The sequence below is a fragment of the Nomascus leucogenys genome, chromosome 3 (genome assembly GCF_006542625.1).
Source record: "Nomascus leucogenys isolate Asia chromosome 3, Asia_NLE_v1, whole genome shotgun sequence".
NCBI classification, from domain to species: Eukaryota; Metazoa; Chordata; class Mammalia; order Primates; family Hylobatidae; genus Nomascus; species Nomascus leucogenys.
The window spans coordinates 74,045,046-74,071,180 of NC_044383.1; the positions used below are offsets into that span (position 1 = coordinate 74,045,046).

Below are 26,135 nucleotides of genomic sequence, written 5' to 3' on the forward strand. Positions count from 1 at the left end.
AACCCCAGTTCTTCTGTGCACTCACAGGCTCAACACGATGTGGAAGCTGCCAGGGCTTGGGGCTTGCACACTCTGCAGCCATGGCCCAAACTTTGTGTTGGCCCTTTTCAGCCACAGCTGGAGTGGCTAGGACACAGCACCAACTTCCTAAGCTGCACACAGCATGGGGACTCTGGGCCTAGCCCATGAAATCACTTTTTCCTCCTAGGTCTCCAGGCTTGTGACGGGAGGGGCTGCCATGAAGACCTCTGACATGCCCTGGAGATATTTTCCCCATTGTTTTGGGGATTAACATTTGGCTTTTTGTTACTTACGGAAATTTCTGCAGCTGACTTGAATTTCTCCTCAGAAATGGGATTTTCTTTTCTATCTCACTGTCAGGCTGCAAATTTTCCAAACTTTTATGCCCTGCTTCCCTCATAAAATGGAATGCCTTTAACAGCACTCAAGTCACCTCTTGAATGCTTTGCTGCTTAGAAATTTTTTCCTCAAGATACCCAAAATCATCTCCCTCAAGTTCAAAGTTCCACAAATCTCTGGGGCAGGGGCAAAATGCCGCCAGTCTCTTTGCTAAAACATAACAAGAGTCACCTTTGCTCCAGTTTCCAACAAGTTTGTCATCTCCATCTGAGACCCCCTCAGCCTGTTTCATTGTCCATATCATTATCAGCATTTTGGTCAAAAACATTCAATAAGTCTGTAGGTAGTTCCAAACTTTCCCACATTTTCCTGTCTTCTGAGCCCTCTAAACTGTTCCAACCTCTGCCTGTCATCCAGTTCCAAAGTCACTTCTACATTTTTGGGTATCTTTTCAGCAGTGCCCCATTCTACTGGTACCAATTTACTGTAGTAGTCTGTTCTCACACTGCTGATAAAAGACGTAGGTGAAACTGGGCAATTTACAAAAGAAAGAGGTTTAATGGACTCACAGTTCCACATGGCTGGGGAGGCCTCACAATCATGGTGGAAGGCAAGGAGGAGCAAGTCACATTTTACATGGATGGTAGCAGGCAAAGAGAGAGAGCTTGTGCAGGGGAACTCCTCTTTATAAAACCATCAGATTTCATAAGACTTATTCACTATCATGAGAACAGCATGGGAAAGACTTTTCCCCATGATTCAGTTACCTCCCACCAGGTCCCTCCCACAGCACTTGGGAATTCAAGATGAGATTTGGGTGGGGACACAGCCAAACCATATCATTGACCTTTCCCAAATTGCTTCTGGACTCACCTCCTTTAAGATGTGCTTTATGCTGCTTATTTAAGGTAAACTAATAACAACCTGCCCACTAGCCACTTATACATGGGTTTTAGTGTTTTTCTTTTTTTCCATAAAGGTGATTTATAGACACTTTAAGGAAAATGTTTTCAAGCTACAATTTTTAAATTTGCTTGGCTAGGCAGGAAAGGGTGGCAAGCACCTATAATCCCTTTTACTTGGTAGGCTGAGGTGGGAGGATCACTTGAGCCCAGAAGTTCAAGGCTACAGTGAGCTATGATGCCACCACTGCACTCCAGCCTGGGCAAAAGAGCAAGACCTTTCCTCCACAAAAAAAAAAAAAAAAACTTGGTTATAGCCAAATTCAATTGGCCTTTTCCAACTATGTTTCTGTTTAAGAAGCCTTGTGTGACTTTTCATTTTCAGGTATAAAACATCACTATAGACTATTGAAAATTAGCCAAATAATACAAATTCAGCTATTCTATACTTTTGAAATAGACGTCTGTGAAATAGACATTTCTGTTTCTCTTTCAACAATACATAATATGTTACTCTTCACTAATTTGAATCAGCAGGAATGAAAAAAATCTCATCTGGTAATAAGAATTGCCAAAGCCTGCAGCTTCTTCAGTGGTTTCTGGTGAGGAAAATAAAAAGAATCATATAGTTAATAGGTGGTATTTTTTAAAATCAGGAATTTGATGTAAGATGGTATAGATCTTTGGTTCTGAAGATATAGTATAAGTAGCTTCTTTTTGTTACTCTTGTATAAATTAACTTAAAATTTTTGTTGACATTTGAGCTTAAAAAACTAGCTATTAATCGCAGCTTTCATAGTTAACCGTGTCATAGTATCATTCTTTGCCTCATTATTAATACTTAGTATTTATGAAGAGTGAAGACTAACAAGGAGTGTGTCCCCCTCCCTTTTAATCTCTTTCAGCTACTTCTTACAACTCAGTTTCCCTTTAAAATAAATGAAAAAGTATTACAGGTTCTGACCAACATTTTTTTGTATCATGATTTCTCAATTCAAAACTTTATAAAAGGACTTCAGGTAAGAACACAGTAATGGGTTTGAAAATTCTCAAGCTGATTCTAAATAATTTGCACATTATTTCAGGCTATCTAGTGTGACAGGCATTTTAAATGGCAAAATCTAGAATAAGTAAATTCCAGTTATTTTATTCTAGGTTCTACAATTCCTTTGTTACCTTGCAGCAAAATGTAGAGAATACATTCATTAGGATATTAATAATGGGAAAAGACTTCTATTCCAGCAATTCTTAACCATTTTGGGGGTAGGGACAAGGGGACTTTTTTGGTTTGTTTCTGAGACTCTCATGAAAGCTTATGGACTTTTTCTGCCAAGGAAATTCTATATATAAGGGGTCAGCAAATTTCTGTAAAGGGCCAGATATTAAACATTTTTAGCTTTTTTTTTCTCGAGATATAGTCTCACTTTGTTGCCCAGGCTGGAGTGCAGTGGCACGATCTCAGCTCACTGCAACCTTCGCCTCCCGGGTTCAAGCAATTCTTCTACCTCAGCCTCCCATGTAGCTGGGATTACAGGTGCGTGCCACCACGCCTGGCTGATCTTTGTATATTTAATAGAAACAGGGCTTCACCATGTTGGCCAGACTGGTCTCGAACTCCTTACCTCAGGTGATCCACCCACCTTGGCTCCCAGAGTGCTGGGATTACAGGCATGAGCCACTACACCCGGCCCATTTTTAGCTTTGCATGCTACATGTGGTCACTGCTGTTTCTGTTTCTGTTTCTTCTTCTTTAATAATCCTTTAAAGATATGAAAAACGTTTTTAGTTTCTGGACCGTGCATGTGTGTGTGTGTGTGTGTCTCTGTAATTTGTATTCTGATACATTGGGAATGCATTTTCACTAGTTCCGTGAATTGCCCGAAGCTAATTCAGGAATTTAGTTTCATGATACATGCTGTAACCTAAAAAAGATCCCCATTCTCCAGTTGTTTAAAAGTTAGTATTATTTCCTTTTCTTGGCAGCTACATTAAGTGTAGTCATTGTGAACACATGCCAGTTGTCTAGTTCATTAAAACCTATATATTATGCCAGGCACGGTGGCTCATGCCTATAATCCCAGCATTTTAGGAAGTCAAGGTGGGAGGATCACTTGAGCTTAGTAGTTTGAGACCAGCCTGAACAACATAATGCAGCCTCATCTCTACTAAAAATAAAAAAATAAGCCAGGCGTGGTGGCTTATTTACAGAGTCCCAGGTCCTCGGGAGGGTGAGGTGGGAGAATCACATGAGCCTGGGAAGTCAAAGCTGCAGTGAGCCGTAATTGTGCCACTGCACTCTAGCCTGGGTGACAGAGCAAGAGACCTGTCTCTATAAAAAACAAACAAAATTATGATTTTGAAAACCTATATATATGTTAGTAACCTTTGGTGCAAAAGTTCAATTTGATAGCCAGGCGCAGTGGCTCACGCCTGTAATCCCAGCACTTTGGGAGGCCGAGGCAGGTGGATCACGAGGTCAGGAGATCGAGACCATCGTGGTTAACACGGTGAAACCCTGTCTCTACTAAAAATACAAAAAAATTAGCTGGGCGTGGTGGCGGGCACCTGTAGTCCCAGCTACTCAGGAGGCTGAGGCAGGAGAACCCAGGAGGCGGAGGCTGCAGTGAGCCGAGATAGCGCCGCTGCACTCCAGCCTGGGTGACAGAGTGAGACTCCATTAAAGAAAAAAAAAAAAAGTTCAATTTGATAATACTTCATTTTGTGTAGTGCCTTGAAGATTATAAATTATTTCTCATGTTTTCTTCCTTCAAAAAAAGATAGCAGTGGTTTCTTTGTCTAATATGTATCTTTTCCTCCCAACTTTGACTTTTTAAAGAGTATTTTAAAAGAATAAAGCATTATTTACCTTAGGAATATGTAGAATTAAATGATATTAAGATTAAACTTTCTAAATTATTTCTTTAATTTCATTTCATTCATTTACTCATAAATATTTGTCAAGAACCTATTGTCAACCAAGCACTATGCTGAACCCTGAAAATACAGATAAAAAAGAAATCTCTGGGCTGGGCACGGTGGCTCACGCCTATAATCCCAGCACTTTGGGAGGCGGAGGCAGGCGGATCATGAGATCAGGAGTTCGAGGCCAGCCTGGCCAACATGGTGAAACCCTGTCTCTTCTAAAAATACAAAAAATTAGCCAGGCATGGTGGCGCATGCCTCTAATCCCAGCTACTTAGGGGGCTGAGGCAGGAGATCGCCTAAACCTGGGAGGTGGAGGTTGTAGTGGGCGAGTGAGTGAAGATCATGCCACTACACTCCAGCCTGGGCAACAGTGTGACTCCATCTCAAAAAAAAAAATCTCTGCCTTCAAATTGTTATTTGTTTAATGATGGAGGCAAAACAGTAAACCCACAAGTCTGAGTAGTCAGTGCTATGAAAGAAACATGCCTTGGGGTTCCATAGGAAAACAAAAGTGTATGCCTAAGAAATAGGAGCTAGCCAGGTCAAAATTTCAGGCAAAAGCAACAGTAGGGGAAGAGAGATCTGTTAGAATGCTATTGCAGTAATCTAGACAGGACATGACAAGCACTTAAATAAACTAAGGTAATGGTAGTAGAACTACAGAGGAGGAAACAAATTTGAGGATGAGATCGAATCAAAAAACTTGGTGACTAAGTAGGTGATAGGATGTTCTGTTGTTTTGTTTTGTTTTTTCTTACTTGACTTGAAGCTGAAAGGATGTTTAAGAGAGGAGTAAGATGGCACAGGCTCTAGCTTGGCAGATTGGAGGTTAGTACCGTTTATTAACTGTACATGTTAATACATAGCAAAGAGCAAGGTTGTTGTGAGAAAAGGATGAGTTTCTTTTTGTATATGGTTAATTTAGGGGTGTGTTCGATATAAAGATTTTGTGCTCAGGAGAAAGATTTGGACTGGAAATAGATATTTAGGACTTATCCTTAAAAGGTGGCTGTTAAAGTCATGTTATAAGGATGAAATGTCAGCTAGAGGGAGTAAGGAAAGGCTAAGGGCAGCACCTTAAGACAAACTGACCTGTAAAACTGAGCAGTAGAAAATGAGACTAAAAACAAGGAGAGCCAATAGAAAGTGGTGGAGTACCACTGAAGCCAGGAGAAAAAGAGATTCAGGAAATAGAAACTGTACTCTAAATACCTTGAGACAGAAAGTAAAGGACATTAACCAAGTTATGTAATCTCTCAGGGTCTCAGTTTTCTCATTTGTTAAATAAGGCAATCAGATTAGATGATTTTATGGTTTCCTGATAATTTATTAAGCACTTTCTTTATGCTTGACACTTTACTAAACTATTTACATGGTTTTTTTGTTTTTGTTTCTTTTTGAGATGGAGTTTCGCTCTGTTGCCCAGGCTGGAGTGCAGTGGCATAATATGAGCTCACTGCAACCTCCGCCTCCAGATTTCAAGTGATCCTCCTGCCTCAGCCTCCTGAGTAGCTGGGATTACAGGCATGCGCCACCACGCCTGGCTAATTTTGTATTTTTAGTAGAGATGGGGTTTCACCATGTTGGTCAGGCTGGTCTCGAACTTCTGACCTCCGGTGATCTGCTCACCTTGGCCTCCCAAAGTGCTGATATTATAGGCGTGAGCCACCTTGCCTGGCCTACGTGGTTTTATTCATGTGTATTATCCTCAGTTTTGCACATGAAGAAATTAAGATTTAAGTTAAGTGGCTTGGCCAAGGTCACACCACTAACAAGTGACAGCATCTTTAGACCTCATTTCCCCAGTTTTCCTAGTCCTCAGTGGAAAATATTGGTAAGTCCTGATTTCTACTTGAGACAGAGTCTCACTCTGTTGCCCAGGCTGGTCTCAAACTCCTGAGCTCAAGCAATCTTCCATCTTAGTTTCCTGAGTAACTAGGACTATGTAATTCCTGATTTCCGTAGGATGTACAACGGGACATATTATCATTCCGTGTGTTTTAGCCTTCCCTTCAGTAGGTAGATATGTTAACCAACTTGTTGATTGACCCAGATATTGAAAACACACTTGAACAAAATAGTTAAGTGATAATGGGTTCATATCCTATTTGTAGCTCTACTGTAACTTCTGTGGCTTCCTCCTATTCCTCTTCCGCAGCAAGCCCCTTAGCCTGTTTAGTTTTTATTTTTCTTGTGTCTAAAAAGTAGTGTTAACATTGGGATAAGCATTATCACTTTGACATAATTAGAAAAGATAAGAAACAAAATTATGTTAATATGTGCAAAAGTAATTTAGCACCCACAGTTGCTTTCTGTTTTGTACTTGTTTCTAAGTTAGGCAGGCCCTTTGCATTACAGCCTTAGAGAATGGACTATTTTGGAAGATTTCCTCTAGCCTTGGGTGTCTTGTTGTCAGCATTATAAACTCAGAAATTCATTATCAGTTCCCCCAGGAAGGATCAAGCCCAAGATTATTGATTCATCCCAAACAAATACCTTAAGATGGATATGTAACCTAACATGCTAATTTATTAATTTGTGATGAGGAGTGACCAGTATCAGGGTACCCAAAAATACCAAACTGGTCAAGCAAAGTTTGCTTAGAATCAACATAATGAACATTTGCATAGTCTTGCGAGTTATACCAGTTTCTAGGTATAAAACTCAAGACTATCCAAATGTATACAAGATTATCCAAATGTTCATTATGTTGATTCTAAGCAAACTGAATGTTAGAATCTGGAAAATTGTCTTCCTTTCTACCATAGAGCCCACAGCATTCTATTATTAGAATACTTAATATTTACCAGATAGTACACCATGTTTTCCTCCATGGGAAAAAAATTAATTTGAAAAGATAAATTTTCATCATTCACTTTAATCCATAGGCACAGCTCCTACCATTGTAGCATTATTTTTTTGTAACAGACCAGTTTTTACACTGATTTTAGATTGGCATTTTCTTATGATTTTTGGGGTATCTATTAGACCCTTAAGTTAAACCTCAGTTTGGTCCACACCACATTTATAATTATTATGTGTTGCTTTTGCAGATAGCTATTCTATCCTTTTATATTAGTTTATCTTAGTTTGCATTTTCTGACCTTCTTCACGGAATTGGAACCTTAAAATACGAGAGTTATACAGCCATTTTTATGTTGTTTGCAGTATTATTGTGACATTATTAAATATATTAGTGCCATAAATACTTTGGCTCTTTAAAAAAAATCCTTAAAATTGAGCAGATGTAGTGCAATAGATTTACTGCCAAAATATAACAAATATGTTTAATCTTCACATGTCTTTCAGCTTTCTCTATTAGAGCATTTCTATTCCCAGCCCTTAAGTGTCCTGTGCTGTAATCTTCCAGAAGCCAAAAGAAGAATAAATTTTTTATCAAATAATCAATGTGAAAACATCCGACGTCTTCCATCTTTTAGGAGGTAAAAAGAGAAGTACATATTTAACACATACTATACTAGAATTTGATACTAAATAAGAGATCTCAGATCCAGTTATTTCTGAAGTAGGGAAAGGAATAGTAACCTATTCTGTTTTTAATTGTGGGATTTCCTTGTTGGATTTGAAAATTTGGCAAAAAGAAAAGTATTTTTACAAAAGGACATAATTTGCAAGTTCTCCAGAGTTACTTTTTAGAAATAACATTTCCTATTCCTGGGGTTTATGGCCTTTTTTAATGTTTATATCTATAGAGTATGAAGTCCAGCTGATTTAAGGAGTTTAAAATTGCCATTAAACCATAAATATCATACTGAATTTATTTTTGTGAAGAAATGAAAAAAATGGCTACCAGTCTAGGTAGTTCTTTTTCCCAATATGCTATTTAAATATGTTGAATGTTTAATTTTCTCTTTTTGTGTTTGGAATGGTAAAAATTCTAGGTACGTGGAAAAGCAAGCTTCAGAAAAGCAAGTTGCGCTCTTGACCGATGAGAGATGTTTGAAGGTAGGAATGTGAATGTGTTTCAATTTCATTCTCTTTTTCCTTTCATAAAGAAGAATATGCACGTAACATTTATGGAGTTCATAAAACATATTTGTGCATCTTAATATTTATACAGTGAAGTACTGGGTCTTGATGGTCAGCTAGGAATGTGAGTTTTAAAGATGACATAAAACCTTAGCTCTAAAAGATGAGGCTTTTTTTAATCAAGAAAAAATATTAAACACCAAGTTTCTCTTGTGGCCTATTTTGAAAGCACCTTTAGATCTATAGAGATCTGCTATGTGAATCTTTTTCCACCTAGCAGTTTTGGAATCTGCCAGCAATTTCATTGTAATGTTCTTTCTAAAGGCTGTGATAAATAAAAGCATTTAGAAGCCAGGCAACTTAGGCGTCTGCTGCTAAGTGAGTATTGATTTGATTTGAAGAAATATCATTATATATTGATAATATAATGCTAGGAAAGAAGTAATGAGCTTAGAAAATTATCAGTGAGCTGTACAACATAGGGAATATCAAAAGAAGGAAAGCTTTTTTCTTCCTTGAATAAATAATACTTGGATATAGTATATAATTCAAAAGGTAAAGATAATATACAGTGAAAGGCTTCCTTTCACCTCTGTCTTCCAACTACCCATGTCCCTTCCCTGGATACAGCCAGTGTTACTAGTTTCTTATATTTCATTCTAGATATAGTCTCCATACATACAAGTAATTATATTATATTTTGGCAGTTGCTGCCTTCTTACAATATTCTGCACCTTGTTTTATTTTGTACTTAGTCTTGGAAATCGTTCCATATTAGTACTGAAGAGTGACATAGTAGTCTATTGAATTAATGTACCTTTTTTAAGAACATGTCTCTTACTGATGAGCATTTAGAAACACATAATGTCACATTTATTTTCATACTCCTCACGCCTTTTTTAGGAAAAAGTTGTTAGAATATTGTAATGATAGTAAGATGAGATTGAAGGTAAGCCATAGTGCTAAAGATGAGTTTTGGTAATACATATGATTTTCAGATTTTGAACAAGAGAATGTTAGATCTTATACATGTACAATTGTATATCAATTTAAAAAATTAAACGTGTTTTAAACATACAATTTTAAACATACAATTTAAAAATTGTATATCAATTTAAAAAATTAAAAATGTGTTTTAAAAAATGTTAGGTTCTAGAGGGCATGTGTTTACCTCCATTAGTAATTTATGCCCATTATAAAAGCTCAAAAAATATTCAGAATGGCTTTTATTAAACCTTTTATTAAACATTATTTCTAATGTAGAGTCCACACTGGGCTGTAATATAAAGTCACTTCTAGATTGGGCTCAATAATCATTTTAGTAATCTCTGTAATGCCTTCAGAGGAGTGTAGGAGGTTCTCAGACCTCCATGCAGGTTGTTTTGTTGGGAAGAAATTTAAGAACTAGTGAGAAAGAATGTGTGCATGTTTATTGAGTCTTTGAAGATTAGCTAGATTAACTCTCTGCTGAGTCAGCTAGTTGCCAAGTCCATTTCCTGCTAGAACTTTCTGTCAGAGTGTATTTCAGAAGCCAGGAATAGATTTTTTAAGAGTACCTTTAACCATTGAGATGACAGAGGGAGAGAATGTCTAGGCTAGTGTATTATAGAAATTGCCTGACATTGGTCAGGCACGGTGGCTCACGCCTATCATCCCAGCACTCTGTGAGGCCTGGCTTGGTGGATCACTTGAGGTGAGGAGTTCAAGACCAGTCTGGCCAACATAGTGAAACCCCATCTCTACTAAAAATACAAAAATTAGCTGGGCGTGGTGGCGCATGCCTGTAGTCCCAGCTACTCAGGAGGCTGAAGCAGGAGAATTGCTGGAACCTGGGAGGCGGAGGCTGTGGTGAACCAAGATTGCACCACTGCACTCCAGCCTGGGTGACAGAGCAAGACTCTGTCGTTAAAAAAAAAAAAAAAAAGAGCCTGACATTTATGTCTGCTTTTCAGTGACTTTTTACATATTTTCTTAGCATTTATTTATACTATCCTTGTTCTTGTTGCACTGTCAGTTTTGCTTGTTATGATCTTTGGTGTATTCATTTTCAAATTACATACTTTGTCATTTAAGCGCATGTTTTCTAGAGACTTATACAGTGAGAAATATGAAGAAGCACAGAGATTTGTACTCTTACCCTGAAAAAGTTACCTGCAGGCTACCTGCTGAAATCAAAAGACAGAAAATGTCTAAGAAAAAATGAATGTTTTAGGCCAGGCACAGTGGCTCACTCCTGTAATCCCAGCATTTTGGGAATCTGAGGTGGACGGATCACTTGAAGTCAGGAGTTCAAGACCAGCCTGGCCAATATGGTGAAACCCTGTCTCTATTAAAAATACAAAAATTAGCCGGGCATAGTGGTGCACGCCTATAATCTGAGGTACTCCACAGGCTGAGGCAGGAGAATCACTTGAACCTGGGAGGTGGAGGTTGCAGTGAGCCAAGATCATGCCCTAGCCTGGGCAACAGAGCAAGACTCTGTTTCAAAAAACAAAAACAAAACAAAAGAATGTGTCTATTGATTTTTTAGTTTAGAGTAAAAGTATCTTTGAATATTCTCATAATAATGCTTCTCTTTTTATAGTTTTGTAAAAATACATGACAATCAATAATGTGGTACTACAAAATACAGGAAATTTTGCATTTGAACTGCAGTTACTCATTAGCTATGTATATTTAAGAAAATCACTTACCTTATTTAAGCTGCAATTTTCTTTCTTTCTTTTTTTTATTATACTTTAAGTTCTAGGATACATATGCACAACGTGCAGGTTTGTTACATGGGTATATGTGTGCCATGTTGGTTTGCTGCACCCATCAACTCATCAACTCGTCATTTACATTAGGTATATCTCCTAGTGCTATCCTTCCCCCAGCACCCCCACCCACCAACAGGTCCTGGTGTGTGATGTTCCCCGCCCTGTGTCCATGTGTTCTCATTGTTCAACTCCCACTTGTGAGTGAGAACATGTGGTGTTTGGTTTTCTGTCCTTGTGATAATTTGCTGAGAATGATGGTTTCGAGCTTCATCCATGTCCCTGCAAAGGACATGAACTCATCCTTTTTTGTGGCTGCGTAGTATTCCATGGTGTATATGTGCCACATTTTCTTAATCCAGTCTATCATTGATGGACATTTGGGTTGGTTCCAAGTCTTTGCTATTGTGAATAGTGCCACAATAAACATACATGTGCATGTGTCTTTATAGTTGTATAATTTATAATCCTTTGGGTATATACCCAGTAATGGGATTGCTGGGTCAAATGGTATTTCTAGTTCTAGATCCTTGAGGAATCACCACACTGTCTTCCACAATGGTTGAACTAATTTACATTCCTACCAACAGTGTAAAAGTGTTTCTATTTCTCCACATTCTCTCCAGTATCTGTTGTTCCCTGACTTTTTAATGACCACCATTCTGACTGGTGTGAGATGGTATCTCATTGTGGTTTTGATTTGCATTTCTCTGATAACCAGTGATGATGAGCATTTTTTCATATGTCTGTTGGCTGCATAAATGTCTTCTTTTGAGAAGTGTCTGTTCATATCCTTTGCCCACTGTTTGAAGGGGTTATTTTTTTCTTGTACATTTGTTTAACTTCTTTGTAGATTCTGGATATTAGCCCTTTGTCGGATGGGTAGATTGCAAAAATTTTCTCCCATTCTGTAGATTGCCTGTTCACTCTAATGACAGTTTATTTTCCTGTGCAGAAGCTCTTTAGTTTAATTAGATCCCATTTGTCAATTTTGGCTTTTGTTGCCATTGCTTTTGGTGTTTCAGTCATGAAGTCTTTGCCCATGCCTATGTCCTGAATGGTATTGCCTAGGTTTTCTTCTAGGGTTTTTATGGTTTTAGGTCTTACATTTAAGTCTTGAATCCATCTTGAATTAATTTTTTATAAGGTTAAGGAAGGGATCCAGTTTCAGCTTTCTACATATGGCTAGCCAGTTTTCCCGGCACCATTTATTAAATAGGGAATCCTTTCCCCATTTCTTGTTTTTGTCAGGTTTGTCAAAGATCAGATGGTTGTAGATGTGTGGTGTTATTTCTGAGGCCTCTGTTCTGTTCCGTTGGTCCATATCTCTGTTTTGGTACCAGTACCATGCTGTTTTGGTTACTGTAGCCTTGTAGTATAGTTTGAAGTCAGGTAGCGTGATGCCTCCAGCTTTGTTCTTTTTGCTTAGGATTGTCTTGACAATGCTGGCTCTTTTTTGGTGCCATATGAACTTTAAAGTAGTTTTTTCCAATTCTGTGAAGAAAGTCATTGGTAGCTTGATGGGGATGACATTGAATCTATAAATTACCTTGAGCAGTATGGCCGTTTTCACGGTATTGATTCTTCCTATCCATGAGCATGGAATGTTCTTCCATTTGTTTGTGTCCTCTTTTATTTCACTGAGCAGTGGTTTGTAATTCTCCTTGAAGAGGTCCTTCACATCCCTTGTAAGTTGGATTCCTAGGTATTTTATTCTCTTTGTAGTAATTGTGAATGGGAGCTTTTTAAGCCTCAATTTTCTTATATACAAAGTAGGCTAATAGGCTGGGTGTGGTGGCCCATGCCTGTAATCTCAGCACTTTGGGAGGCCGAGGCAGGCTGATCACTTGAGGCCAGGAGTTTGAGACCAGCCTGGACAGCATAGCAAAACCCCTTCTCTACTAAAAATACAAAAAAATTGTCCAAGTGTGGTGGTGTGTGCTTGTTAACCCAGCTACTTGGGAGGCTGAGACACTAGAATCCCTTGAACCAGGGAGGCAGAGGTTATAGTGAGCTGAGATAGCACCACTGCACTCCAGCCTGGGCAACACAGCATGACTCTGTCTCAAAAAAAAAAAAAAAAAAGTAGGATAATAATTCCTAGTATGATTTTTTCATAGGGTTGGTGATAATCAAAGTTTGTTCAGCAAATAAAAGTGATTTGAGGCTGGGCACGGTGGCTCACGCCTGTAATCCCAGCACTTTGGGAGGCAGAGGTGGGTGGATCACGAGGTCAGGAGATCGAGACCATCCTGGCTAACCCAGGGAAACCCCGTCTCTACTAAAAATACAAAAAATTAGCTGGGCATGGTGGCAGTCGCCTGTAGTCCCAGCTACTCGGGAGGCTGAGGCAGGAGATTGGCATGAACCCGGGAGGCGGAGCTTGCAGTGAGCCAAGATCGTGCCACTGCACTCCAGCCTGGGCGACAGAGTGAGACTTCGTCTCAAAAAAAAAATAAAAAATAAAAATAAAAATAAAGTGATTTGAAAACAAATATGACAAAACTTTTATAAATGAAAATAATAACTTGTTATATATTTTTCACTCATAAAAATTAAGATCAATATGAACACATTTTATTTATTTATTTATTTTTATTTTATTTTATTTTTTTGGAGGTGGAGTTTTGTTCTTGTTGCCCAGGGTGGAGTGTAATGGCGAGATCTTGGCTCACTGCAACCTCCACCTCCCAGGTTCAAGCAATTCTCCTGCCTCAGCCTCCCAAGTAGCTGGGGTTACAGGTGCCTACCACCACACCCGGCTAATTTTTTGTATTTTTAGTAGAGATGGGGTTTCACCATGTTGGCCAGGCTGGTCTCAAACTCCTGACTTCAGATAATCCACCTGTCTCAGCCCCGCAAAGTGCTGGGATTACAGGTGTGAGCCACCGCGCCCAGCGATTTTTTTTTTCTTTTTTGAGGGGGTCTCGCTCTATCGCCCAGGCTAGAGTGTAGTGGCACGATCTCAGCTCACTGCAACCTCCACCTCCTGGGTTCAAGCCATTCTCCTGCCTCATCCTCCCTCGTAGCTGGGATTAGAGGCATGGGTCACCACACCCAGCTAATTTTTGTATTTTTAGTAGAGACAGGGTTTCACCATTTTGGCCAGGCTGGTCTTGAACTCCTGACCTCAAGTGATCCGCCCGCCTAGGCCTCCCAAAGTGCTGGTATTACAGACGTGAGCCACCGCACCCAGCCAATATGAACACATTTCAATGTGTGTAAAGATGTATATACATTTTTATGTATTATAATATACAATCTATATGTAATATTTATAATACTCTTATGTTATATAGTTGTATAGACATGCCTACCATTAGAGTTTATCATTTTGTGCCCATTTTCTATATTCAAGTGTCTAAGAGATAGACCTCACAGAATATTCTAGAGAAATTTACAGTCTGTATAACTGGAAACCACACTTTAAGAACTACTAAGTTAGACTGCCTCCCTAGGAGGAAGCATTTGTTATTGTTTCCCCCATTACCTTATTTTCTTAAGCTAGAACTAATCTATTAAGTTCCCACCTAAACAAGTGATTGATCTCAGTTATCCTCTGACTAGAATCAAGATGTTAACAAAAACCTTTAACTCCCTCAAAATTATGGATCCACTGCCTCAAAACTATTTGTCAGCTTTGAATTTAATGAACTCAGTAATGGGTTTTTTAAAAAGTGTACTTTTAAATGTAAAAATTTAGCTGACTAAAACTAACACAGGAACAGAAAACCAAGCACCACGTGTTCTCATTTGTGAGTGGGAGCTGAACAATGAGAACACAGGTCAGAGGGAGAGCATCAGGATAAACAGCTAATGCATGCGGGGCTTAATACCTAGGTGATGGGTTGATAGGTGCAGCAAACCACCATGGCACACATTTACCTAAGTAAGAAACCTGCACGTCCTGCACATGTATCCCAGAACTTAAAATAAAATAAAATTTAAAACTTTACCTGACTAAACAATGTACATTTGTAGGTGATTTGCTAGGAATTTCCTACTAAGGAGGGACATTAGAAGACCTGGTACAGCTGATGAAATACTAAAAATCTTCATACTATGTAGAAAGCTTAGATTCATTCCCTTGCAAGTGACAATTGAAGTTTTATTATTCTTACTTGTTAATGTTTCGTGTCTTTATACCTATTTTCCCAACTCGATTTTAAATCCTTTTAGAGTGGGAAATAAACCTTGAACTCCTTTAGCACCCTCATTTCACAAATGAAGAACTGCAGCCAAGAGAAAGGAAGTGAAATATCTGATGTCACAGAGCAAGTTCGTGGTAGAGTAAGGACTTCTTTTCACCGTTTGGTATGCTTATCATGGTGTCTCATGAACAAAAGGCACAAAATCAGTTCATGAGTTTGATGGAGACCTGCCTTTCACCTTTGCCCCCACCTCTTTCTATTTCTTTTGTCAGACCTACAGGGCAGACAGGGGGAAGAAAATTTCTTAGAAAAAATAATAAATGGAAAAGTAAAGGAAAAAGGAAAACAATCGCAGTCTATCAAATGTGATCAAATGAGCTAGGCATTAGCCTAGTGCGTCAAGAATTAATCATTTAAATTCAAACTCTTTGTCAAGTGCTTGTCTTGATCTACACTGCTGAGGTAGGAATATGGAGAACAAAAGGCAGAGACAGATGAGAAGACTAGCACTCTTGCCACATAAAGTGCTAGGAGAAAGCTGTGGTTTGGCATTCTTATTAGATAGCAGTAATACGCTAAGTCTGGAAAACACTGCCAGCCAGCATTTTTCTCTAATGAGAGAAATAAGGCTTAGTTATAACAAGATGATAAATGAGAAAGTGCTGTGTTCTTAGACAGCTGATATCTCTTAATCCTAAAATTCAACAGTCTGTTTTACCAGTTTTTAATGATCAGTGGATTGATTGAAATTACAGAAGTTTATAGTCATTTTTACATACTTTATTTTATAATCTGAGGTCACTGTTCACCCCTATACATACAATTCTAGAGATAAAAGTGGCAAGTACTATGGAAGTAGAAGAGAGATGAATGCACGGCAAATGTAATTCTTCCTAGCCTTTTTTTCTTTACCTATATAAGTTTTACATATGTATTGACTTCTCCAGAGAAAGCAGCTAGCTCAATAACAATAGGGGCTCTGTCATATAAGTAAACAATGATTTATGATTTTTAAAAAATAGATTCAGAGGGTTACAGGTGCAGGTTTGTTACATATTGGATGATGGTGAGGTTTTGGCTTCTAGTGTGACCATCACCCGAAGAGTGAACATTGTACCTAATAAATAATTTCTCGGGCCGGATGTGGTGGCTCACGCCTGTAGTCCCAGCACTTTGGGAGGCCGAGGCAGGCAGATCACGAGGTCAGGAGATCAAGACCATCCTGGCTAACATGGTGAAACCCCGTCTCTACTAAAAATACAAAAAATTAGCCGGGCGTAATGGCGGGCGCCTGTAGTCCCAGCTACTCGGGAGGCTGAGGCAGGAGAATGGCGTGAACCCGGGAGGCAGAGCTTGCAGTGAGCCAAGATCGTGCCACTGCACTCCAGCCTGGGCGATAGAGCGAGACTCCGTCTCAAAAAATAACAATAATAATAATAATTTCACTGCCCTCACCCCTCCCAACCCTACCCCTTTTGGAGTCCACAGTGTCTGTTATTTTCCTCTGTATATACATGTGTACCTATTATTTAGCTCTCACGTATATGTGAGAACATGCGGTATTTGATTTTCTGTTTCTGAGTTCTTTCACTTAGGATACTGGCCTCCTGCTCCATCCATGTTGCTGCAAAAGACATGCTGTCAGTGAATGATTTTTGTATGAATAAGACAGGATTGATGAGGTTGGAGATGACTAATTTAAGAGGGTATATTGCACATTAAGAGGCAACCCACAGTCTAATGTAAATGTGTTTTTTAAACATACATTTAAAAAAATATGTTAGAACCAATATTTACATATTGAGAAATTTTACGTTACAAATTCAGACTTTTGAAAAATCAGGAAATCTAGACCACATCCAGCAAGACAAAGTATGGTTGCTCTTGCTTAAAAGAGAGACTGAGGCTGGGCACAGTGGCTCACACCTGTAATCCCAGCACTTCAGGAGGGTGAGGCAAGCAGATCAGCCTGGGCAACATAATGAGACCCCATCTCTAAAAAAATTAGCCAGGTGTGGTGGTGTGCACCTATATATAGTCCCACCTACTTATAAGGCTGAGACAAGAGGATCACTTGACCCTGGGAGGTCAAGGCTGCAGTGAGCTGAGATTGCACCACTGCATTCCAGCCTGGTTGCTAGAGCAAGATCCTGTCTCAAAAATTAAAAATAAATAAAAGAGAGACTGAGTGTTTGGTCTTCATTCATTAATGTACTCTTCATTCAACCAATATTTTTCTAGCGCCTATTATGTGCCAGGTGTTAATCTAGGTTTTGAGAATACAGGAGTGAACCAAACAGTCAAAACTTATACCGTTTTCATTGTATCAGGGAGACAGACAATAAATAAGGTAAATAAGTAAAATATCTGTTAGTGATAAGTGCTGAGGTAAAAACAATGAAGCAGAGAAGAAGGATATAAAGTTCCATGTGCGTGGGAAGTGGAGTCAAAATTTTAGATAAGGACCTGACTGAGAAGGTAAATTTTGAGTAAAGACCTAAAGGAAGTCACAGAGCTTGCCACTCAAGAATCTGGAGGAAGGGAATTCTGAGCAGGTAGAAAGGACCTGAGGTTGGAACATGTCTGCCATATTTGAAGAAGAGCAAGGAGGCTGCTATGTATTGCTTTGCTTTTTTTTTTTCTTTTTGAGACAGTTTCGCTCTGTCACCCAGGCTGGAGTACAGTGGTGCAATCATAGCCTGCTGCAGCCTTGACCTTCTGGGCTCAAGCAGTCTTCCCACCTCAGCCTCCTATCTGGGACTACAGGCACATGCCACCATGCCCAGCTAATTTAAATTTTTTTTTTTCTTTTGTAGAGACAGGGTCTCTCACTATGTTGCTCACTATCAAGTTGGTCTTGAACCCCTGGGCTCACGTGATCCTCCCGCTGTGGCCTCCCAAAGTGCTGGGATTATGGGCGTGAGCCACTATGCCATGCCTGTTTTTCTTATAGCAGAGAAATATTTCTGTTCCTTTGTCAAAAATCAGTAAAGACTAAGAAGTCTTCATGCTTAAAGAACAGAGAAAGCATATCTCTTTAGTAAATAATGCATATTCCTAGACAAAGTGTATCTCTGTAGAAAAGAATCATTCTAAACACAATTATGAAACAAAATGGTGACAGCTATGACTAGTGTGCAGAAAAAAATGCCTGAAGAAAAATTTAATGAATGGAAAGTAGGGTTAATATTTCAACAGGCTTTATTTCCACATGTACATGGTATGATACTGCTGTAATGTATTAAATGGAAAATTTTTTTTTGAGATGGAGTCTCACTCTGTCACCCAGGCTGGAGTGCAACGGCGCGATCTTGGCTCACTGCAACCTCTGCCTCCCAGGTTCAAGTGATTCTCCTGCCTCAGCCTCCCAAGTAGCTGGGATTACAGGCGCCCACCACCACACCCGGCTAATTTTTGTATTTTTAGTAGAGACGGGGTTTTGCCAGGTTGGCTAGGCTGGTCTTGAACTCTGACCTCAGGTGATTCACCCGCCTCAGCCTCCCAAAGAGCTGGGATTACAGGCGTGAGCCACCCTGCCCGGCCCGAAAATTTTCTCATATATCAAAACCTTTTACAGGTTTGAGTCTGTAAAATAGTGTCCATAAGTACATTAAGAATTATTGTTTTAAGGCCGGGTGCAGTGTCTCAGGCAGTGTCTAATCCCAACACTTTGGGAGGCCGAGATGGGCAGATCACTTGAGGTCAGAAGTTGAGACTAGCCTGGCCAACACGGTGAAACCCCGTCTCTGCTAAAAATACAAAAAATTAGCCAGGCATTGTGGCAGGCGCTTGAGCCTGGGAGGCGGAGGTTGCAGTGAGCTGAGATCACGCCACTGCACTCCAGCCTGGGCAACAGAGCAAGACTCCATCTCCAAAAACAAACAAACAAAAAAGAATTATTGTTTGAATAAGTAAAGGCAGATACATATGTGCAGGTATCTAAGTAAGATGGAGAACTTAGAGGACATGTTATAAGAAAATGTTAATCATTTGTGATGTTTTTTGTTGCAACTGATAAAAACACATATAAATAACAATGAAATCTTTATTGTGTGGAGATCAGGTTCTAAAGTCAGCACATAAGGTGAAGATCTGGGATGGTCAAAATTACTTTTGAAAAATCCCATAGAAAGGTACAGCAAACCATCTCTCATTCGTTAAGTCCATCATAGCCAGTCTTTTTCTCCATTGTTGGAACCAACCACCATTTCCTCAGTTGAACACCAGATGATATAGTCTGCCACATATGTTGTATGGAACAAAACAATACAACACAAAACATTTTTTAGGCCAGTCACAGTGGCTCACACCTGTAATCCCAGCACTTTGGGAGGCTGAGGTGGGCGGATCACTTGAGGTCAGGAGATCAAGACCAGCCTGGCCAACATGGTGAAACCCTATCTCTACTAAAAATACAAAATGTTAGCTGGGCATTGTGGCGGGCACCTGTAATCCCAGCTACTCAGGAGGCTGAGGAAGGAGAATCGCTTGAACCTGGAAGGTGGAGGTTGCAGTGAGCAGAGAATGAGACTTCATCTTAAAATTTTTATTTTTATCTTAAAGTAATGATTAAAGCAAAACAAAACATTTTTTAAACACTAGAACTCTACTCAGCACAGGGATGCACCACACAGTGAAAAGTATGAAAGAACTGAGACCACCTAGGAGAAAAACATGTTTATATCCCTCATCGAACACTTATTCCAGGGCGGGTATGTTCCTTCAGTATGCAGTATTGCCCTATAGTGAGTAAAGTATTTCTTTTCTCTCCTTATCCAAGTAAATGGAATGAAGATACTCACTTCTACTGCATCACCCAGATACTTGTACACATAGCTATTCCACAAAGCAAAAGAAAATAGGTAGCACAAGTATCATGCAGTATGATTATTCAGTAATTAGTTCATTTTCTTCAAAATATTCCCCCTGTTTAAAAGCTATTTAAGCACACATCAAGGTAATTAATGGCTTTATGCCATCTGTATGTTATGGCTCACAGTAAAAAACTAAAGAACTAAACTAAAGTTTAGAACTAAAGTGTACCCTCCCAATGGTGGTTAAAACAATTTTTGATTATGGCTACTTTTGTTATGATAGGAGATTTAGATTTTGTTATGATGGGAGACATAGATTTTGAAATTACCAATCAACTCAAATAATGGGAGGGAAAACATTTAGGTGCTAAAAGGTTTTCTTTAATCTGCCCTGTGCTTTCAGGTAATGACCCATAGATCGTTGACCAAGGAATTGATTTCCTAAGTGAGTTGGTGTTTAGGAAGATATGTCATATTTATTGCTTTATAGAGGTTAGACTTGCTTGAATTTATTGATGTCTGAGTTATTTTCTATATGGTTGACCACTAAAAATAATGAGTATCTGCAAGATATTACTGAAATAAAGACATAGCCCAGCAAAGCCTTTATTTGACTTCTTAAAGGAGAAAAATATTGAAGACCATGGCACAGATGATAATCCTCTTAAGAAAATGTTACAGAGTAAGTGGTTATAAAAGGAATTGAGGCCTGAAAATTACTTGATAGGATATAATGTTTTAAAATCATTTCTAAACTATTTCAGGAGGCTCTAGAAAACATCTCTCTCCCGTCAACAAAACCTTTTAAAACTGATTTGTGAGATTAATCATCCATAGGTTGCTTTTTTTTTTTTTTTCCTGTATCTAAATCCCTAATATGGAGAGTAGGGCTAGTTTTCGGTTGTGGGTTTTATTTTTATACAAATGAGGTCTCACTATGTTGCTCACCCAGGTCTTAAACTTCTAAGCTCAAGCTATCCTCCTGCCTCAGCCTTCCAAAGTGCTAGGATTACAGTCGTGAGCCACTACACCTGCATAGATTTCTTAAGACACTATCCCTCATGTCATCATTCTTGCTAGATGCTAAATTATAAAGCTTATTTGCTTCAGATTTATTTATTTATTTATTCTTTTTTTTTTCTTAATTGGTGAAGCAAATAAAACCAGTATTGGAGATCTCAGCAAGAGGCAGAGACTCATCAGAATCACTTGTGTTTCTGCCATAGTCTTTTCATTTTCCTCTTCAAACACACTAACACACTTGAGCAGTACTTTAGGAAAAGTATACAACATAAGCAGAACTTTAGCAAGTTCATTAGGTTAGTACCATTCCGTCTGGTGATCTCACTCTTCTGATGCTAGCAAGGTGGAGGATAAACCACCTTCCCTCGCTGTGGCACACACCAGGTGATGGGCACAGGCAAGCATCCAGTAAGGTGCTTTCCTGCACACTTGTAATTTTGGGGGCCAAAGTATTGTAGGTATGCTAGAGCTATCAGGAGATTAAAATACAGTATCAATTCTGGCATGTGTAAAGTATCACCAGACTTGATACTAAATCAGAAATGCTCAGCCTGTATTCTGGATTTTATATGTATTTCAAATTTTCATGAATTTGTAGTTTTGAATCTTCTTCAGTTTTCCAGAAATTTTATATAGCCATGAAGTAGATTGTATTATTATGCTCTTTTATTAGCTGACTTATATATTAATAATATATTCTGTGATTTTTAGGAAGAAACACAATTATTACTAGAAAACCTGCATGTTTATCATATGAATTACTTCCTGGTTTTGAGATGTCTTCATAAGTTCACCTCTTCTCTTCCCAAGTATCCACTAGGTCGACAGGTAATCCAAGCCTCCTCATTTGGAATCTATGAAGTAGGAATGTTAGTATTTTCTTGCTTTGGTTTTTGTAGCATTCAGGCATCAGAATGTGAAATGAAGCCAATCCTTACAATGAGAACACAATCTAAATCCATTCCAGCTGTACACATTACTGGTAATTGAAATTATTTTTTGTTCAGATGGCCACAGCTAGAAACAGCCATATGAATCCCAGTGGTGTTGCTTCCCCTACAATGTTTTTGTACTAAGGCATTTGAACTTTCCTTCTTTAACACTTCCTTGTCGCCTATACTGAGAGGGCTGTTTCTCTTCCCTTAATGGAAGAAGGAATCCGTTTGAGAATGCTTGATGGTTAACCTTGCACTACACCCAGAATAAAAAGAGAAGCAGTACTTCTTCTCCTTGAAAAATTATGCTCAGCTGGCCTTTATGTTATTCCATAAACCTATCAACCATCTGTAGAGTAGCTTTTAGCAGAGGAATTCTATATTCCTAAATCATCTTAGCTCAAAGCTTTGGAGAACAAATACCAGTATGTAAGAATGACTTGTTGGCTGGGTGCAGTGACTCAAGCCTGTAATCCCAGCACTTTGGGAAGCCAAGGCAGGTGGTTCGCCTGAGGTCAGCAATTCAAGACCAGCCTGGCCAACATGGTGAAACCCTGTCTCTACTAAAAATACAAAAATTAGCCCGGCATGGTGGCACACGCCTGTAGTCCCAGCTATGAGGGAGGCTGAGGCAGGAGGATGGCTTGAACCTGGGAGGCAGAGGTTGCATTGAGCTGAGATCACTGCACTCCAGCCTGGATGACAGAGTGAGACTCCGTCTAAAAAAAAAAAGAATGACTTGTTCATGAGGTGATTTTTGCCATTGAGCCTTAAATGAGCCTCTTTTTCTCATTTTTCCTTTATCAGTTTCTTATTTTAAAATGACCACTGATATCAACCAGTCTCAGTATAGTCTCATTTTACTTTTATGTAAATTGCATTCTTTTTTTTTTTTTTTTTGAGACAGAGTCTCGCTGTGTCACCCAGGTTGGAGTGCAGTGGTATGATCTCCGCTCACTGCAAGCTCCGCCTCCTGGGTTCACACCATTCTCCTGCCTCAGCCTCCTGAGTAGCTGGGACTACAGACGCCCGGCTAATTTTTTGTATTTTTAGTACAGACGGGGTTTCACCGTGTTAGCCAGGTTGGTCTCGATCTCCTGACCTTATGATCCACCTGCTTCCGCCTCCCAAAGTGCTGGGATTACAGGCGGGAGCCACCATGCCTGGCCGTAAATTGCATTCTTGTAAAGCCTGATCCATGAGATATATGCCAAGTCTATTATAATCTAAAGAAAATGACTTAATAACATTTTTTTGTGTGTGTTGACCAGAAATGATTTTGCCAAACTAGTAGTGTGTATACACTTTTGGTTCCTCACAAATGTGTTGTTCACTTACAGGTCAGAGAGTTGTACTGCACATGTTTAGAAAAGAACATATGGGATTCAGAGGAGTATGCATCAGTCTTGCAGCTGCTGAGGTAGTTTCGTTTTTTCTTGTTTTTCTGTTTTTGTCTGCTATAAGCCTGCCAGTAAGTAGCACCTTCCTCTAGAACCCTGCCTGCCAAAAAGTTTCATAAATAGCCATGTTGTGTCTAAGAATATTTGCATGTATCTTGAATTTATCCATGTAGCCTATGATGTTTTCAATATAGCAACTATCCATTTCTTTGCTGGTTTAACCTTGCATTTGAACTTGTGGTTTTTAAAGGAAAATCCATGATTGTTTAGTCAAATACTGACACTACCCTAAGAGAGCTTAGATATGGATCATTTGAATCCAGCCAACTTTACATCATGGCAGGGAAAGCAAGTCATGAAAGGTGAGGTCACCATGTCCCCAACCTGGTTGAATGGAGGAAGAGCATCATTGGGTGATATGTACCCAGTGGTCACAGCTGACCTTGATTAGGAGCAGCAAGGAGTAGGCAGTGGCCTTGGTGCCTTCCCCCACCTTAACATTGGCTAATTCATAAATTCTTTATGTGATAATATACAAGTAAATAAGATATCTTAGTGTTAAAGTTATTATTTATATTCCTTGGTTTCACTTCTTATATGTATAGTTACTTTTTAGTCTTCCATAAAAAAATGACACTTGGATAGTTATAAGGGGAAATCACATGTGAGCTAAGTTTCGCCAAACAGTTTTATAATTTTCCTCAGAGGTTGTAAGTGCTTATATAAAAATATTTTAAAGAAGTCTGAAAACTGAATATTTATTAAGTCTTGCTTTCCTCTGGGCCCACAAGAAAAGAACAGATGGGCACAGTAGGAGGAAAATTCACACTGAAAGCACTTTAAGTCCAGAGACTTAATAATACAAATATTAGTGATCTAGCAGGTGCAGCTTAAGATAGAAAATGGATTTCATGCTATCTGGAAAAATACCTCCCCATGGAAACTAGATCGCCACTGAAAAGCTGTGTTTTATTTCATTTTTTAAAATCCCAATAAGATTTCTTTTTTCTTCTTCTTTTTTTTTTACCCATAAGGAAACCAAAAAATCCCAGTAAGATTTCTATGTATTTATAAGCTTATGTCAACTATAGTATTTCTGAGACTTATTTTGCTTTCTATTCAAGTAAATATACCTATGTTATATACCCAATTGATTCTTTCAGGGTTTTCTCTTTTAAGCTTTGTCATTAGTAATTGTCTTCCTTCTCCAGTGAGGTGTTCCCAAATTCATAGATTCTTTTGTCAAGAAGGAACTTGTTCTTTCTGTTCTGAACCTCCCAACACCAGTTGTCTTAGGGTACAGTCAAGAACCAAGAATGCCAGTTCCAAAGTAGGGTAAGGAAACATGAGCAGCAGTAGTAATGGTGATAGCAGTAACCATCACTTATTGAAGGCTTGCTGTGTGCAAGGCACTTTGTTAGGCACTCTCAGTACATTTTCCAATCTAAAACTCTTAATATACCTTTATGGTAGATATTATTAGGCACACTTTACCCCTGAGGAATCTGAAACACACACAGGGATTAAGTGACTTGCCTGAGATCACCTAGCTGCCGAGGGAACCAGGATTCTACTCCAGGTCTGACTTCAAAGCTGTTATACCTTCTGCTATTCTTTGCCAAGATCTAAAATACGGATTTGGAGATCTGAGTACAGCAGAAGCAAAAAATAGAAAGTGAGATTTCATTTTGCTAAGCTGAGGTCAGAAACATGGGCAGTCAAAAGCAAAGCAACGTAAAAAGCACTACGGGTCAAATATAATACCTACAGCAAGGACAGGCAGGAGTCTGGGTTCTATAAAAGAGGAAAGGAATCAGGGAACCTCTGGGCTGGAATCAGCCTTTTCTCCTTTGTACAGATTTGATGTAGACCAGAAGTCAGGGACACTTTTTAGTTAAGGCATTCTCAATAGGCATCACCTGAACTTGAGACCGTTCTCATCACCTGTCTTGAAATTTTATTTAACTCATGAGAGAAAAGACTAAAATGATCCCTGAATGATGCTTTGGAAAGAATAACTGCTAAGGTACTATTAGAAACATAATCTAATTAAATTTCTTATTTGAAATTTTTTATAAGAATCAGCTTAAATGATTTTTCAAGAAAAAATACTTTTTACAGATTGAGCATCTCTAATCTGAAAATCTGAAATTCAAAGTCCTCTAAAATTTGAAACACTTCAAATTTCAAAACTTTATGAGCACTTGTGATACCACAAATGGAAAATTCCACACCTGACCTCATGAAATGGGTTGCAGCAAAACAGAGGCACACCACAGTTTATTCAGCTTGCCATCGTTTGTTGCTGTTGTTTGACACTGATGTGGGTATTACTTAGTTACACTTAACACATTATTTTTTCACTGTACCAATGGTATGTCCTGTTTTTTAAGTGTTGAGTTCTTACGTGTGAATAAGTGTAAGAAAATGGTTGCATATGAATTCAAGAGTCAGTAATGATGGGGATACCAAACAACTACAGATTGATTGTCCATCTGGTTGGCCGAGATAGTGACACCTTTGCTTTCTGATGATTCAGTGTACCTTGTTTCATGCAGAAAATTATTTAAATTATTGTATGAAATTACTTTCAAGCTGTGTGTAGAAGGTGTATTTGAAACATAAAGGAATTTTGTGTTTAGACATGCATCCCATTCTCAAGATAATCTCATTATGCACATATGGCAAATATTCCAAAATCTGAAAAAATCCAAAATGCAGAACACTTCTGGTCCCAAGCATTTCAGATAAGGGATACTCAATCTGTAGGTGGAAGCTGACATGTTTAAATAACCATAGATCAGATGAGATCCAGCCCATACAGGGTAGTATGGCTGTAGGCATCCATCTACCCTTAATTCTTCTGCTTTGTTTGGGAA

The 26,135-nt window shown here is 38.8% G+C and overlaps 1 protein-coding gene across 3 annotated transcripts in view; it reads left to right on the forward strand.

Annotated features, from left to right (window-relative positions):
- ORC3 (origin recognition complex subunit 3) overlaps window positions 1-26,135 on the forward strand; it is an 82,590-nt gene that overhangs the window by 26,067 nt on the left and 30,388 nt on the right. For all 3 annotated transcript variants that reach the window (XM_030809457.1, XM_030809455.1, XM_030809456.1), the window contains exons 9-13: window positions 2,168-2,281; window positions 7,497-7,630; window positions 8,090-8,153; window positions 21,633-21,749; window positions 23,197-23,276. In XM_030809457.1, coding sequence (XP_030665317.1) covers window positions 2,168-2,281; window positions 7,497-7,630; window positions 8,090-8,153; window positions 21,633-21,749; window positions 23,197-23,276 — 509 coding nt within the window. The remainder of the gene's footprint in view (window positions 1-2,167; window positions 2,282-7,496; window positions 7,631-8,089; window positions 8,154-21,632; window positions 21,750-23,196; window positions 23,277-26,135) is intronic.